Source organism: Ciconia boyciana, chromosome 14, assembly GCF_034638445.1.
Source record: "Ciconia boyciana chromosome 14, ASM3463844v1, whole genome shotgun sequence".
NCBI classification, from domain to species: domain Eukaryota; kingdom Metazoa; phylum Chordata; class Aves; order Ciconiiformes; family Ciconiidae; genus Ciconia; species Ciconia boyciana.
This window is the reverse complement of record NC_132947.1, coordinates 5,354,191-5,371,881: the sequence shown is the minus strand read 5'-3', so window position 1 is coordinate 5,371,881 and position 17,691 is coordinate 5,354,191. Positions and strand designations below refer to the sequence as shown.

The 17,691-nt window shown below is 33.2% G+C and overlaps 1 protein-coding gene across 1 annotated transcript in view; it reads right to left on the bottom strand.

Moving 5' to 3' along the window:
- Nucleotides 1-337: 337 nt before the first annotated feature.
- SYCP2 (synaptonemal complex protein 2) overlaps nt 338-17,691 on the bottom strand; it is a 32,653-nt gene continuing 15,299 nt past the window's right edge. The window contains exons 22-45 of the mRNA XM_072879117.1: nt 17,317-17,414; nt 16,698-16,816; nt 15,867-15,897; nt 15,188-15,252; nt 15,023-15,080; nt 14,268-14,323; nt 13,691-13,739; nt 13,395-13,569; nt 12,932-12,999; nt 11,066-11,245; nt 10,081-10,267; nt 9,392-9,642; nt 9,101-9,271; nt 8,225-8,315; nt 7,486-7,647; nt 7,030-7,157; nt 6,262-6,356; nt 6,081-6,180; nt 5,258-5,316; nt 4,837-4,915; nt 4,333-4,389; nt 3,878-3,981; nt 3,159-3,188; nt 338-692 (exon numbers count right to left, since the gene is read on the bottom strand). Coding sequence (XP_072735218.1) covers nt 3,907-3,981; nt 4,333-4,389; nt 4,837-4,915; nt 5,258-5,316; nt 6,081-6,180; nt 6,262-6,356; nt 7,030-7,157; nt 7,486-7,647; nt 8,225-8,315; nt 9,101-9,271; nt 9,392-9,642; nt 10,081-10,267; nt 11,066-11,245; nt 12,932-12,999; nt 13,395-13,569; nt 13,691-13,739; nt 14,268-14,323; nt 15,023-15,080; nt 15,188-15,252; nt 15,867-15,897; nt 16,698-16,816; nt 17,317-17,414 — 2,354 coding nt within the window. The 3' untranslated portion in view covers nt 338-692; nt 3,159-3,188; nt 3,878-3,906. The remainder of the gene's footprint in view (nt 693-3,158; nt 3,189-3,877; nt 3,982-4,332; nt 4,390-4,836; nt 4,916-5,257; nt 5,317-6,080; nt 6,181-6,261; nt 6,357-7,029; nt 7,158-7,485; nt 7,648-8,224; nt 8,316-9,100; nt 9,272-9,391; nt 9,643-10,080; nt 10,268-11,065; nt 11,246-12,931; nt 13,000-13,394; nt 13,570-13,690; nt 13,740-14,267; nt 14,324-15,022; nt 15,081-15,187; nt 15,253-15,866; nt 15,898-16,697; nt 16,817-17,316; nt 17,415-17,691) is intronic.

Here is a 17,691-nt window from a genome sequence, read left to right as displayed (position 1 = left end):
ATGTGGTGCCCAGGACCAATGAAGCTTGCTAGCTTTGTTGTAGCTAGCTACAATTTTGTACAACTTTTTAATGTTTGACTTATGTGACTATCAGCTGAAGACTTGAATTACCCAATTACTTGATCCGAAGTTGTTTTTTTGGGTTTTTTTTTTTTTCTATTTATTGCAATTTTATAACTTACTGGCTTTTCACAGAAATATGTAACATTATAACTAGCCTTTTAACATACTGTTAATTATACTTATAAATCATTATTATTAATAAAATACTATTAATTCTAAACAACAATATATTGATAGTCCAGGTGTAACGTACAAAAAGGGTAAACAGAAAGGAGAGAAAAATTTCTTCAGCATAAGAACCATTTTTAGTTTGAGAACAGTAGATAACCCACTGTTAACTACAAACTTGGCTAATAATCCATGAAAGTAACACTCCTGTTTAGCAGCAACGCATACTTTCACTGGTAATAAAAATAAAATACATTAAAATGGTGTTGAAAAATCTAATAAACAGAAGAATATTTTCAGGGTAACTTAGAGCAGCTTTTTAAATTTCAAACAATGCCTATGAGCTGTATTACTAATGCGACTTAGCCATCTTGTAGTTATGCAGCTATATGCTTCGCTTCTTCCCCATGTTCTCAGCTGTCCTTCCACCACAAGCATCCCAGCCTTTTTTCTGCTTCGGTCTGGTAAGAGACAGAAAGCCGTGACTACTTCAGAGCCACACGTGATCACTAGCAGCTAACTACTGTCAGCTTACTGGTGGGCAAATCTATCAAGCTGTGTAGAGACTGCATTCACTGGGCCATGTATTGTGCTCAGTTACTGTTGGAACTTAGGATGGCATCCACTAAAGGCATGTTTAGCTTAGGGAGGCTGTTCTCCTTGTGCCACTTCTTCCCAATGGAAAAAAGAAACAGGCCTGCAGTGCACAATCTCCTCTCCCTATGCTGAACTTTGCCTTTGTGAATACTCCCTTGCAATATGTTTCACATCTTTACATTTGTTAAATTTGATTGTACCTGCTCAAAGTTTTTAGAAGTTAATGGCATGGGGTAAAGACTGATAGGTGGACAGTATAATTTCATACTTCTATTTTATCATGAGTCCTCACTAAAAATAGCAGTTGTATTATTTTTCCAATAGGCACTCACTGTAAGAAAAGAAATTGGGCCTTGCAGTGCACTTTTTAAAACCTTGTACAGTTAAGAGAAAAATACTGTTTCATATACAGATAAAAAATTCAACTAGACCAGTAAAAAAAAAAAGTTTAACATCTCATGAGGTCCATCTAGTGGAGATGACAGTGATCGCAGGCTCAAAACACCCACAAAAATTAGAGGCTCAGAAAAATTAGAAAAGCATTAAGTACACTTACGTAGATGGGATGAGTGGACCAAATTATTTACTGGCAATTTCAATATAATAATTTCCAGAGACAACACAGCCTTGTGTTTTAAAAATTACTTCATAAGAAATATATTTCATTTACAAGTATTTCTGTTTACAATAAACCATTTCCCATCAATGAAGTCTAAGAACACCAATTACTCTGCATTCTACTCTCAGTGCAGACTGGATAGAAATCTATCACATCCATTTCTGATCTAAGAAGTTGGTTTTTAAAGACTGTATTTTCAATAAGGATAAAAGCAGTCTTTTTCATAAAGTCATAGATTAATTTAGGTTGGTAAGAACCTAGGTCCTTTCCCAAGGTCATTGGGTCCTACCCCCTCCTCTGAGTGAGGCAAACTTTGAAATTACAGTAGGCTGCTCAGTGAGTGCTGAGTTCAGGCTACAGTCTATGAGTATGGACTTTTCTCTTTAATTTGAAGAACATATTAATATAAAGATACAGAAGTAATTTAGAAATCAACAGATTTTCCCATTTTCTTTGAGGACCTCTGTCAAAGAGTTTTCTACCTTATCTTTACCTTAAAATTCAATTTTAAATCATGCCATTTTTCTCTCTGAAAATAAACTTTAGGAAATGGTTACTCTCAGAAATAATGAAGGATAAATCAAAGATACACGAAGTACCTGTAGGACAGACAGATTGCATGGGCAAGCCAACAAAGAGATAATAAAAGGAAACTGGTTAAGTATCACCAAAGATGCATATAGTGGTGAGGTTCAGCAGGGAACTTCTACTGGATAAATATTTTGAAAAAATGATTGGTGGGTTTGAAGGAAGTCAAATCAACATGAGACCTAAGTAACAGACAACACCAGTCTATTAGACTTTTTAAAAAATATTAGACAATAGCAGCAGCAATATAGCACAAGAGCTGCATTCAGAACCAGCTGGAATGAAAAGAAATAAGAGTTTGAGAGAGATAGACTGAGTGGTTTTCATAACATGAGGAAAAAAAAAATCGATTAAAAGAACACTACTGTAAGTAAAGGTCTCTGTGTTGATAATAAAAGCAGTATTAGGAACGTAGAAAGGAAACTGAGGAAAAACAGAAGAGTTCAGAGAGTAGAGGAGATAATGGAAGAAATGACAAAGAAGTGTGTATGATGTTAGAGACAACCAAAGGACAAAATAAGAGGTATAATGGAATGTAAAATAAGGGCTACAAAGTAATTAAGTTGTGAAGAGCTGTTACCCCAAAATTGGCTAATATATTATTTTGAGACCTCTGTGGTCACAACATCAGCTACAGACAAGCATGTACCCTCTTCAGCCTTGCTCCAGAAGCTGTGAAGTAGTGTTAGTGCGGTGCGGAGTGAGCTCAGGCTCCTGAGATGCAGGGAGTGTTAATCTGGAGTCAGTTCCATGGTAAAGAGGCAGCTCTGCACGTGGTGATGCAGACAAGCTTCAAGACATGCACATTCTAGGAGTTATTCTCTACACTTGTTACTGCTTGATCAGCTATAAGTTTTTAATCCCCATTTTTTAAGAGAACTTAAATGAAAAATACTAAAGGTATTGTTCTGAGCCTGAAAAGTTTACAGTACATACATGCAGGATTGCAAGTTAAAAAGGATTAAAAGGTTGCTAAGGAACTATAAAATGCAAGGTAGTTTTTTGTTTAATTTAAAAGCAAATTATGAGAAACATTAGCTTAGAAGCTGCACATCATAAATATTCAGAAGAAACCTTCCAGTTGATACATGGCAACAAAGGAGAACTGTAAGTTATGACTCACTGGTAGTTTTCTTAGGAAATCTTCTGAAATCTAAGTATATAGAATAGATTATATTAGTATGTAGGACATATTTCTGAGCTACAGATAGCAGACCCTCTTGCTCTCTGTTGTCTTATACAAAATATTTGTGCAGCAGTTTTATTTGGCTGATGTGCAAATACATATTACTGATTTAAAGCAAAATAGTAATAACATAATTTTGTAAAAAAAAAAAAAGACAGTATATATTTTTCCTGAAGTATTTAATACAACTTTTTGCAACGTAGTTCAACCACAAGTGTTTAAAGTTTTGTTTTGTCTTAGAAACTCCTATTGAAGTCTAACACCACAGACAAATAGGACTGAGATCAAAACAGGCGATTTGATCCCTAAATAATTTCTGACTGTATTCTGGATCAGACAAAAGGGGTATTCTGTACACACAGACCCAAAACATAGATTCAAAGTGAAATTCAAAGTGATTTCTCTGAAAGTCAGTTAAATAACCTATAAAAATTGTTAAAGAGTTCTTAAAAAATAGCATGTGCTAAAAATCCAAAAATTTACATATTGCATTTTAGCAGATTCAGTAAAATAATTCAAAATCTCACATATAACAGGAGAAGTCTTATCCACAAAGATTTTACCATTATTAAGGAAAACATGCTTTCATTACAATAGTTTCCTTGAGTGTAAAAAAAAGTTGCCAAATTTTACATTATAAGAGTGTTTATATTCACCTTGAATTTCAGGAAGGTATCTGAAAACATTACTTCAGAATTCTATCTTCTGATTGAAACAATGTCTGCAATCCTCTGCGAACATTACACAGTTCCTCTTCTTGCTGTGCAAAAAGCATTACATTTATCACATACTTTAAATAAAATCTTCCTTTTTTTTAAGTATTGTAATTCTGGTGCATAGTATATGCTGCTTTTAACATATCAAATATGATACTTTTCTTTTCCATGTCAACACTCAACATATTAAGACTCAGAACTAAAACAGTATATCCATGCCTACCTGCTGCTTTTATCACCGAGATAAGGTTTAAAGTATAACATCAATGATACTTGGATTCTGACTCATTTTTATTTTTGATAGGGGACTATAAATTACAATTTTTAGTAATTTAGTGTTCAAACAGCTATACTTAAACAATAAATAAAAATGAGGACAAGATAACTTCCTTTACCATTTCTTTAAGAAGTTTCTCTTGGAGTCCTTTTATGTCTTCTTTCATCAGATGCATCTATAAAAAGATACTGAATGCACCTTCTCTGCTCCCAACTGGTAACCCATTTTTAAGACGACAATTACATCCCTAAATGGTTTATAACAGAGAGATACAGATGCACATGCATCCACCTGCCTAAGGAAAGGGACGTGTGTTTTAAATTTGTTCTTTCTTGGATGATTAACACTGGTAAACAAAGCCACAGAATACAGAATAAATCTTGCAGCAGTTTTCCAGATAATTGCACACACCTTCTAATGGGTGAAATCTAGCCCTAAACCACTGAATATTGTTACATTAAAGGATATTTTTGTAGTTTTTCATTGTCATAAAATACTTCTGTGGCATTAATACAATGCTGAGGGTAAAGACTTTCTTTGGGAAAAAAGTCAATACTGATATCTGTTGGTAAAATTAAAGGTTTAAAGATTATTAAAAACAAGAAACAAAAGTTCATCGTACCTCTGAAGTAAAAATGTGTTCTTCATAGTCAACAGTATGGTAGATGTTCTTTTCAAATGAAGTTTTAAGAATCTGAATTCTAAAGAAATAAAAGGCAGTTCAAATAGCTTTGCTACATATGAATTTTCCACACGCATCATGAATACATCCCATTGTTTGTAGTCTATTTTTACTTAAAAACATGGATAAATATTACCATCATCATTACTATTGGAATAGTCCAGCAGGTATGTGGAAAAATTTAGATGGAAAATAATTACATTTTGCCTGTAACATAACATTTTAATCTCATTTTCTCATCTCATCTACTATCTCTATTTTATGGAAGAGAGAAATTGCATGGAGAATAGTGTCTGGCCTTACTTATACCTCAAATGAACAGAACACAAATCTCCACCCAGAATTAATGAAGCCTACTAACCTCTGTTGCTCATTTTTCATATATGTACTAAAAGTATGTGTATGTTTTTTCCAAAAGGTCTGGAAAGAAAAATATTAATACATGATAATCAGTAGGAACTAATATTTTCTGAACTAAAATTGACTGCTATCTAATATGAATAAAATAACCTACAACCACAGGCTCAGCAAAGAATGGGCAGGAGTTACACAGTCACCACAGAAGCTTGAAAAAAAATAATAAGCTTAGAGCTGGCAGGGTGAGGCACTTCAGGAATTCTATTTTCATGGAACCAGTTTCACCAAAAATCTGTTCTGCATAACAGTTTCAAAACAATGAAAAAGAATATGCCTAGCATTTTAATCAGACTTTCCATATAATTTAAGCCACACCTTCAGAGTAAAAGAAAAAAGCAAATGTAGTCTTGTGTTTACATGAATATTTGTATATTGATTTTTACATTACAGCAAGAAGCAGACCCATAATGTCAACTGGCTCATTGTAGAACACACAGCAGATCAGGTTCAAATGCCTACATGCTGTTCCTGAAATACAGGCCAGCTGAATAAAAGGCTCATGAAGTGGCGTTAACAGCCCATTAAAAGTAGTAGTAGTAGCTTATTCTAGGAAGAAAAACATATAGTAGTGATCTAGAAATTCTATGAGCATAGCATTAGCCAATCCTAACACCTCAAATTCATTATTTGAAATTTGGCCCAACTTTAAGCAGTGTTAAAGGCTTTTAAAATCAGAATTAATGATCTAAAGTTAAAGATTATATGAATAATCTATGGATTCCATAAGAATTTGTTTTTCTCCATGATCAAGCAATTAAAATACAAACCGAGAATTCTTTTTCCATGTTTTTCAGGGACTGAGAATCTTTTTCAAAATTCTCAAGTTCCTCAAGGAGAGCAAAATGAAATTTGTCCAGCTGCCTGATCCTACCAAAACAAAATGAGTTACTTTTAGAAGGTATTCATTGCATTTTAAGGGTGTTTTAAAATAAGTCTTTAATTACAGACCTGCATTCATGAAGTTGGTAACTCATTGTTGTCAAATGCTCATGGGCAGCTCTTAATGATTGCTTAGTAAAATGATCCATTTTCCGCGAGCGGCTCTATGAGGATGTTTTAATATTAAATTCAGATTATTTTCACTTTAGGAAAAAAACTGTACTATGTTTAGTACTGTAATTGCTTTGCATCACAGATAATACTGAGCAAAAAAAAAAAAATCTTTTTTTTTTTTAATTATCTCCCTATCCTTTAAGGAAAAGCTTTCTGTTAATGAAATATAAATAAACATGGGTTTATGTCTTTGATAAAATTCTACCTAATTAGAAGTACATTATTTGAAATATATATTTCCTCAAAATAGAGAAAGTACACATAGAATGAATGATGTGTGCTTACAGCTGTCTTAGATGAACAAACGCATTATTCAGGCTCATGTTTTTTCCTTTTTGCAAATAAATTTCATTTATGGGTTTGACAATTTGAAAAAAATCAAAATGCAGTACGCTCATTACTTTAGATACATAAGCTTGTTTTGAAACAACAGACAGGATAAAAAAATAAAATAGACCTGGGAAAGAAAATAATTGGAGAGTTAGGTACATACAGGAATTGAAAAAGGCATAAAAGGAAACTTGAATTCTGTCATTTCTTGAAGTTCTGTGCACATGGCTATTTTCATGTCCTTTTAAGCAAATGCTGTGGTGTGAGACAAGCTATAATTCATATGCACATGTACCCACACAGACAACTAATACTGTATATGAAATGTCTTGCCTCAATTTTCTTAGTAAATTCTTTCTGGAGCTTCTGACATATACTGATAGTTGAACAACCAGGTTCCCAGATTTCCCCATCCAAAACAGACAGATCATTTACAGATACAGTAGATACGCTTTCAGACACTGAAGAGAAGTAAAAGAAGATAATGTCACAATTCAGTATGAAAAAGTATCCTATCTGAAGTTACAACAGGGCCTAGAACAGCTTTTGTTATATATAGATTAATTTCACCAATTAGATGACTGAGACCAGTTTCTATTTTCATATTAATCTTCTGACTTTTTAAATGGATATAGTCTCTAAATATTTAGCATTTCTTTTTATTTCTTTTTTTTTAAAAACATGTAAAACGCCTTTTTATGGATATTATCTTTTCTTGTTAAAACTTTAATTTGTTACGTTATTTTAAACTTTTGCACAACTATACTCAACTTTCACTCCATAACTAACCTCTGTAAGTAACAGCATCATCCGTTTTAAATAATTTTCTAGGCTGTAACTTTGTTCTTCTGTTTCCTTTCTTCTCCTCCTCTTTGCTTGTTTGTACTTCATCAGAATTGCTTTCTGTATCACTGTGGTACCTTCGTTTGAGAAATGTCTGTATAGTTGGTCCTTTAATAAACATGAAAACAATGCCTAATTTAGGATTATTTAGAACAATGACATGGGAGGATAAAGAAGAGTTTATTGACCCTTTGGATCCATACTCTAGGAGTATGTGTCGGCTTTAAAGCTTGAGAACTATATAAAAATTAATAAGCATTGCATTTATGTAGGGCATGTTCAGTAGAACTCGATGTAAATGAACAACAGGATTTCAGTGGAAGAGAGAACTCTGACCCATGTTAAGACTCGCTCATTAAAGTGATTCACCTTAAGCCCTCTTTTCCTGATAATACCATTATACCCACATTTTTCCAGTATCAGTGGGAATGCTTCTAACTCCTTCTTAAGAGCGCAACTAACTCTTTACAGTAACTGCATTTTGGAGACAAATTTTTGGGGTTTTTGAGGGTAATTAAAACAGCAGAGAAAGTGAGAAAAACAGTAAAAATGGAATAATACTGAAAATATATGAAAGAAAACAAGATTAAGAGACTTGGGCCATATTTTTATGGCAAATAAACATTTTTCTTAACCTTTACGGAGACACATAGAAAGTCTTTTGCTTTAAATTAAATGTTTGTACCTGACTCATGTATGGGGCCATAAGGTTCTTCACTCCAAGACTGTACTTTACTTCCACTGGAAACAGACAATGGAGATGGTGGTCCACAATCCTAAAAGAAAAGTCACTGATTTACTAGCTTACAAATCAAAGCACTTTTAGAAGTCTTCATCAGAAATCCACATTTATGTTGCTTTTCGTTAAACTAGGGACATGAACACAACTACAGTAAGAAAAAAAAAATCACTGCATGAATTACTACTATGTCTCACTAGATGAAAGAATAAACAAATTCTTCACCACATTAACAATTAATGACAGCAGTAAGTCAAATGACAAATAAGGTCTATGTGTTTCTTGCAATAGGACACAAACAAAATTATTTCTTAAAGGAGTCACGAGTGCTTTTTTCACCAGAAAAAGTACTTACGAGAAGTGGTTTGAAGGTATACATCAGTTTTTATTTATTTGCCAATGCTACTGTAGTTGTTATATTGAGTAGCACACTAATGCTAAAACTACGAGAGCACTTTTTCACCTCAAGAATTTTTCCATGCAGATGTCACAATTCTTTAATTTGTGAAAAACTGTTTGTTTCTTATTGAAAGTCAAGAAGCAAATATTTGCTCCCTGTTATTTTTTAAGATATTAATTGTAACTGATCTTGTTGGGATACAATTCTTTCCTTGTATCCGTATGATAAACAATTCCCTAATTTATCTCAAGTATTTAAAAATTAACTACTAGGATTTTCCAAGCAGGCCACAAGTAAACATTATATATAGTGTTTAACATTAAGAAAGATGCATTTCCCTTAAACCTCACCATCTGTAAAGCAGATAAAACAGACAAAAAGTTGCAGCTTTCTTCTGAAGAGCAAAGGATTTAGTAACATACCTCTTCTCTACTTTTGGTGATAGGTTTAGTAATATCTTGTAGTTTTTCTTTAATAGAAAGTGTGTCTGAAAAGCAATGTCTGAAACTTGAATCTTCATTATTATCACGTGTTTCAGATACAGATCCCTTTACATGTTTTCCACTGACAGTTTTACATGTCGTTAAGCTGAGCTACACATTATTAAAAAAAAAATCATTATTGAAAGGAGATGTACAAAAGCATGCAACAGTTGGCAGCTGAATGGAACAATTTCAGTTAAAATAACTGTAGAGTAACTTTAATATTCTTACCAAAGATGCTTCAGTTAAAACTGGTGAGAAACCTTTATTTCCAAATGTTAACTTTTTAACAGTTGTCTCAGGGGACTGATTTAGACATATACTTTGAATATTCTTTTTTTGTGGACAGAAATTATTGGGAGAAATTCCTTTCTCAAAGTTTAACATTTCCCTTTTTTCTAGTGTTGACTCCTGAAGGCCAGGTGATCTTTCACTACAAGTATGCTCTGGAGTAACATCTCCTTCCGATATTCTTTCAGCACCTAGAAAACAGTTACTTATCTGTCAGCATGAGGAATGAAAGGAAAAAAAGGTAAGTTAAAGCCCCATATTGCTAACTGTTCCAACTCTAGGTATTTGCAAGTCTCAGATGTGTGGAATTTTACTTTAAGTGTTGGCATATGACTTGCACACTTGTGTTTTTTGCACTCTCCGCACTATTTTAGCAGTTACCGCATTCATTTTAACAATTATGTATTGCCCTTCTATATTATGCTGATGTCAAATAACTGTACCAACCTATAAAAGTGTAAGTGACATATTAATACACTTCCTTAAATTATGTGGTACACACTGAATTTGGGGATATCTCTTATTTTAGAAGCATGAAATAAATGTAAAGTTGCACTACTGTGATAATCCTCATTTAACCTCCAACTATTGATACAGTATTGCTATAAATTAAAAGTCAAGATACCTACATCTCATTGTCTCAGGAGATGCAGGACTCTCAGATGAAGGCATTTTAATTTCCTTTTGTTCTGTGGAATTCTTTGATTTAATAAATGCTTTATGTACATAGTTAGCTACTCTCTTTGTCTCCATAGATACAATATCCTGGATTTCCTTTTGCTGATTATCATCCTTGTTTTCCCCATTCATATGTTTCTATTAAAATACAAAGTTTATATAAATGTTATCTGTAAACATATGGAAGTGAGTGTGTATATATATATATATATATGCAGGTACTGTTGAACAAGCAGAAGGTCCAAAAAGGAACATCATTAGAAGTGCTTAAATTGATAAGGATATCAGGTGTTCTAATATCAATAAGCATTGAATTTGTTTAATTCAGCACCCAAACTTCTATTCTTATGACCTTCTTAACTATTGGAGACAATTACCGATGCTTCAGGCTTTAATCAATGAAGTTTACAGACCTATCCATATACATTGATATATTATGCTAAAAGAATGAAAATGTTTTAGCACCCAACATCATTGCTTAATTTACTAAAAGTCCTATTTCGATATTCAGCAAGTGTATTAACACACCCTCTATCAAGTCAGCATTTTCTATTGTACACAGAATAGGCATAGCATTATCAAAATCACATTATTTAAAAGAACAAAATTTGAATCACTAAAACCTCCCATGTAATACACATTTTCAAAATACTGTTAAGTTTTTAAAATACACAGTAGTTCTTTGCAGCAGAATAAATTCCATAAATAGAAACTTAAATACTATTATGACTGAGAAGATTATTTGGGACTGATATTCTTAGCAGCTAAATACTCATAATTAAAAAAGGGCACTACTAGAAATAATAAATAAAATTCAGTTCAACTTGCTCATGTTGGGCACTTAAAATTCAGGAGTACTAAGTACAAAGTAGACCAGAGTTTATTTTGAAAAATATGGCAGAAGTGGATTTTTAAGAATAAAGTGCAACTGTATACCTGTATTTTTGATTTCTCCTCCTTGTAGGTACATGCTGAAGATTTCCTTTCACTCTCTGACTCTGAACTGGAAGGCTCTTTGTAATTTTTTGCTAATGCTGCTTTTCGAGGTCGTTTTTGTCTGGTGGTTTGTTCTATCATTTCATCAGTTCTTGAATTCTGTTTTTTACATTTGTTTATCTTTGGAAGAATAAAAACATCTTCAGTTTATATCAGAATGATAAATAAATAAATATATAAGAATAAATGGCAGGTAACTTGGTTTAATTACTTGAAATCTGTTATTTCAAAACAACTAAAAAGGTTTAATTTTACCAAAGCTCAGAAAGCCCAACCATCAGTCGACTAAGCATTTTGGGAAGATAATTTTCACTGTAGATAGGGCACAGTGCAGTCAGGAATGTAAGAGCCAAAAAAGTGAAGAGGCAAAATAAATGGCATTTTTGAACTACAGCAAAGCTGACGTGGGTTTCCAAAGCTTGCTCTCTGAAATATGTGCACATTTAAGTTAGACTGTAACTGGTTTGAAATAGAACAAAACCAAAAACCTGCGTAGTGAGCAGGAACCAGTATCCTTGATCATCACCTCTGAACTGATTACCTTAACCACTAGACTAGAATCGGTCTTCCTTTCTATCTGTCCCCCTTCTACATCATAACTACTGCCACTCTCTCCACACAGCAGTCAATGTTCAGAAATAGAGCAAAGCATGTTCTCACTGAAAGTACCACAGGGATCTGACATTAGAAGGGATGTAAAAGGTAAGTGCAACGCTTCTCAGACTAGGAGAGATTAGAATTCTTGCCTCCTACTCTCTTGAAAAGTGCTTTATGCAAAACGTACGCTTTCCTAGCCTCTTCATCTCCAGGGTCAAGACTGTTCTTCAGATGCTCTCCATCTAAGCCTATGCAGTAGTGGAACCCTACCTCCTCAGAATATGCACTTTGAACTTGCTTGGATACATCTGTGGAATTTCACTACTAAAAAAGGACACATTTTAGTAAGTAGACCAATTCAACAACGGGCATTTGAAACTCTCATTAGTTTTGAAGCCCTGTTCCAAACTGAAGCCCTCTTCAGTTCTGGTTTACATGGACTAGATATCACCATCAATACCTACATGTGGTGATCATATTTTCATATGCATGATTTAAAGCTACATACATGTACTCAATGTAAGCTACTAACATTAAATAATTATAATTATTGTACAGTCTGAGAGACCAAAGAGTAGTCTGGAGGGGACAGGGGAAGGTTTGGGGGGTTTTTTGGTGTTTCTTTTGTTTGTGTTTGTTTTTTAAACTGTGGCTTACAAACATCCACAAGCACCTTCCATTAACAAGTTCATAATCACTTTGATTTATTATACTCCCAACTTTAATACGCTTACAATATTTTGCAATTGTTATTCTTTCTTAAAATCTGTAACATTTTTATTTTTGCAGTTTCACTGTGTAACGTATATTCATTTAAAGAAATTATAATCTCAAAGATATTAAAATTCAGTTAAGCACATTAGACACATGAAAACCCTCGCTGAAAAGCTAATGGCATATTCAATGGAGTAGATGGCTATTAAGCAGTAGATAGACATAATCAATAATTCTAAGTAACAAAAGTTACAAAAGCATCAATGTATACTAATCATTCTAACTCACAGCTAGTATTATGCCTGAAATACTAGCTAAATAATACATAAAAAGAATACAGTACCTGAAAAAGAACAAACTGTATTTAACAAATGATCTTGAAATAAGCATGGAGAGATGGCACATATTTATGAAAAATTATTTAAAAACAGATTCTGTAGTGAGTTAAGACATTTTGAATATGTATTACAAGTCTGGTTGCAAATTTACATTTACCTTTTTCTTATTTGCGTTTTTGCCTTTAGGTTTATCCAGATGGCAAGCAGGTTCAGAGAATTTATCTGCTGTTACAATACATGAAGTTAGAAAAATCAGCAAAATATTCAAATGTTTGACATTTAGAGTTTTAGCTGTAAAATCACAGAATCACTTTTATGCCCGCAAACTTACTTATTCAGTAAACTGCTTTCAGCACATTATTTTAAAAAGCCAACGGGGTTTTTTGTTGACAAAAAACTCCACCTGTCCCATCCTCCAATAATTTTCCACGTTAAAATACAGAATTTTTGGAAATTAACCTTTATAAGTTATTAGAACTCATTTGAAAATTCCGTACGCTTGGAAATAAGACAACAAAAACATATTGTATCTGCAACACAGCACATTACACGCTATGCAGTTAATATCTATGGACAAACTTATTGCAGCATTCTTAAGAAATATGAAAAAAGTTTCTTACTTTTGTCGGCACTTATTGGTTTCCCTAAGTTTTTATTTCTACTGTAATCAATTAACTGGGCTTTAGGTTTTCTATTTGATTCTTGTAGCCAACTAATGTCTGTCTTGCTGTCGTCACCTCTGTATTCTGTGTCTGTGTCACTAAAGAGATGCTTCTTGTTTTGATTGTTTCTAGTCTACAAAAACCAAAAAACTTCTTAAGTTGTTGATTTACTTTTAATATACCTTTCACTCACATAATTGGTATTTAAAGGCAGGAAGACAAGGTATACTGATCCACAAGAATCTGAGCCTTACTTTTTTTCTTCCTTTCACTTCAGTGCTAGTTTTAGTGTCATCTGCATTCCTTAATTAGAAAAAGAAGAAACACCTTTAAATGATACATTTAAAAATACTTGTTCTAAATCTTTCTACTATTCATGTGATACGTGGATTAAGGATTCAAACAAATGTACCTACTTTTGTTTTCACATCCATTTTGGAAATATCTGTTCCCCTTAAACCCTAAAGGATGTGCTTATTTGCTAAGGATCAGTAAGAACACACAGTAAAAATACGTCCCTTTGCAGGTTGATCATTAACAAAAAACTACCCCCCTCTATTCAGGAGTTTATGTCCCTGTAGTATTCCATGAAGAGAACTGCAGCTGTTTTCTTCACGAATCACATTCTTTCCTTTTTATCAGCTTCCCAAAGGAAAATCATTAAACAGTCTAGACTACAGCAGCTATGTTTATTGCTTGAAAAAACAACACAGTCAAGATATTATTGTCATGTATACATTCCCTGGATTTTCATAATGGAATGCTGGAGAATGCAGACAGTACTATTCTTGATGATAATCAGCAGACTAGGACACAATGTAACATCCCTACCCTTTTTTGTTTGTATCTGTATGAACACTCAGTTCAGTAATATGCAATTCTTGGATCTAAAAATGTAAACAAATAAGAAACAAAATGAACGTTTTCATTTTTTATGCAATTTAAACAAAATTGAACAGGCCATCAGACAGTAACAGCTAAGGGCTTTTTTGCTCAGGTTTTTATACTCAGCAATTAACTTGTGACGATCAATATCTATGTTACAAATTATTTAAGAACAGAGCTGATAGTTAAAACCAACTGGAACTGACTGAAGCTTTCAATATCTCAAACTAATACATTAGTTTCCCTCCACTTGCTTCACTACCTTCACCAATTCAGCAGGCTCCTCTGAGCCATAAGAAGCAAAACTATCTTTTGCTGTCTTTGATTTTATCTTAGCTAGATTTTCTTTTTACTCAAACATCTGAGCAAAGATGTCTTTACAATGGGGATTAGAAGGATGGCAATAACACGTTCGGGATAATAGGATAATTTAAAAATAATGATACTCCTAACAAACTGTTTTATTCTTAATTCAGGAAAACTTTGTAATACCTTTAAGTGGCCAGAACCTTAGGATAGCATATATCATTACGCATTTGAAAGTGGTGGAGGTATTTACATGGCAAACTTTTTTCCCCACTTAGTTCAGTGATATAATTTGAATTTTTAGATGTTAACTATACTTTCAGTAGACATAATTTAAGTTGACAGAGCTCCTTTATATTCTGTTCGTAACATATCAGTTTCAGTTATATTCTTACTCCAAGCTTTATTGTAGGCTCATCAAATCCACTGATGTTGAAGTTGTAGACATCATCCCTGTCAGACAGACACGCAGATCAATTCTGTGACTGAATTAATGAACATTTCACAAAGTTAGGTATGGGTAATGAGAAATTTTGTTTGAAAATGTTTTAACTACTTACATAATATGACCAGCAGTTACATTAAGAAAAGTAGTGGTTTTCAGATTTCTATCCTGAACTTCTTCCTATAGATAAACAAAAAGTTAACTCATGCCAAATTTGGACTATGCATTCATACACACTGTCATCTCAAAAAGCAAGTTCTTCATCACGAACATTAAAAAAATCTAGCAGCTGCCCAGACTTGCACTTGATTAGCAACAGTACAATATGGCAAAAGGGGACAAGAGCTAGTAGAAACTAAATCTTTTAGAATTTATCCTTTAAAGGATATCAACAAAACCTCAGAAATTTTTTCCCCCCAAACATTAAGACTAATTTCTGTGTCCTGGCTATATCCCATTTAAGGATTCTATAATCTCATTTACTATAATATTTTTATTCTAAATATTTACCATTGCCATGTTCAAAAGGAACAGATTCAATTATACAATATGTAAACAGAAATTAGTTTGGGTTTCACTGGCTGATAGTTGCCTGTAAAAATATTATTCCACATAAGTAAATATATAAAAAGTACTTTAAGTATATACAGTCAATACATAAATGACATTAGTGTCTACAGATATTTAATATTCAGCGATATTTGTGAACTTTCGCTTTACATCTACTAGCTATCACCATATATGTACATATATCTGATATGAAAAAAATTCCAACAAAAGCAATAATGTGTTACCTTAGAGACACAGGATTTATTTAAATGTGGCCTAGAAAATAAGGATACATTTTCTTAAATGCTAATGAGAATATATGCATTAGAATACTGCTTATATAAATAACAGCCTTATCAAACACACAATTTTATTCAGGCATTTAAATACAAAACCAAGTGGATTAAAAGAGATCAGCCCCTTCCATTTTTGTGCTCTAGAAAAATTCATTCCACATCACACAGCTATACTGCAGGTTCTGCATGTCTTCCAAGTCCCTATCCAAAAGGTTTAAAAGGGGACGTTGCCTAACTATTCCAGTCCTTTGTCATCCAGTTACAATCAATCATGGAGAGCATGTAATTATATGTAAAGTATATCTCTAAGCATCAGTTCCAGCAAGGTAAGACTAATTTTCTTATTTAAGAATTTGTTACGTTTAAACTCTCTAACAGTCCACTCTTTCAGGAAGAGAGAACTAGGAACTTTAGATATTCAGAAAATTGATGACTGAATCCAAGTTTGACCCCCAAACTATGATGATAGGATGGAGACACCCAACACGTGCAGTGCCCATGAACTATCCCAGTTAAATTCTCTCCACAAAACGTGTTGTGAGTGAGTGAATGAGCAAAAGACCTCTGAATAGAGTTTCTAACAGCCTTTGTAATTATTTCAACTACTGGAACTTTTTGACTACTAGTCTCCTACTCTTCGGTACAACAGGGTTTATCAGAAGTGAACAAACCATTCAGATGAAAGCAAGATGTGAAATAACTGTAGACAGAGGAGCAGATCACAGCCAAAGCCACATGCACAAAACCAATGAGCACAAAAGTAAATAGTTCACATCATACCTGTTAAAACCCAAGGAGACTCTTGCTTTGCTTTTCTCATCAGTCTTTACTTTGTATCTGTCACTGATTTTACTAAGTAGTGATTTTGTTGCATCTGTCACTTCTTTAGACTTTGTTTTCTGTAAAAATAGAGTTTAAGAATCAACTTTGAACCCATTCAACAGAAAGGAAAAGCTGCAAACAGAACTACAGGTTCCCAACAATCACCTAAACTTCATTAAATGTCTTCTAGATGTACTAAATCACACTCCTTTGAAAACCATTTTCCCTTGCATTGCCCAAACAGTGACTAATAAAACATCAGTTTAGCAGCTATTTTCTTCTAAATGGTGTGGTTTTGTGTAGTATAACATTCAAAAGGGAATGAAGAAGTGCACGAGGAGCACAAGTTGGTGCTTATTTAAGAATTATTTTTTAAAAAGATTATTTTTAAAAAGAAATTCAGAGTACACTGAAAAAGAAAACAGTGAAGCTGACATTTAATTCACTTGGTATTAGTGGAAAGTCAATTAAAAGTAAGTTTGTGACTAAAGCAAAATAAAATACAAATTTTGAAACATTGAAAATTTGACAATTCTCTTAATTGCAAGTCAAAGAAATTAAGGTAAGAAACTCTCACCATCTTTGATTGTTTTGGATTTGCAGTCTCTTTTCTAAAGAGAACATCAGGTTCCTCTTTTGTAAAATCAGAATGCAAAGATGTTTCAGACACTCTAGCTGAAAGAAATGTTTTAAATGATGTTTCAGTAGTAGTTTAAATATTTTTCCCTTCTGTACTTAACAGTTTCTGTTCCAAATGGTTAACACTCTGACGGTCCACTAAGTATTTTGCAGTTTTCTTCCCTCGTGGTATCAATTTAATTTTCTTGGTTTTCTTCTCTTTTTTAAATTTCTTTGTTTATCTGGAGAGATACTTCAAAAATTGAATAAAAAGCTTTTTTGTCTCACAGTTCCTTCACTAACAATAGAAACTAATATGGGGGGGGTGGGGGGG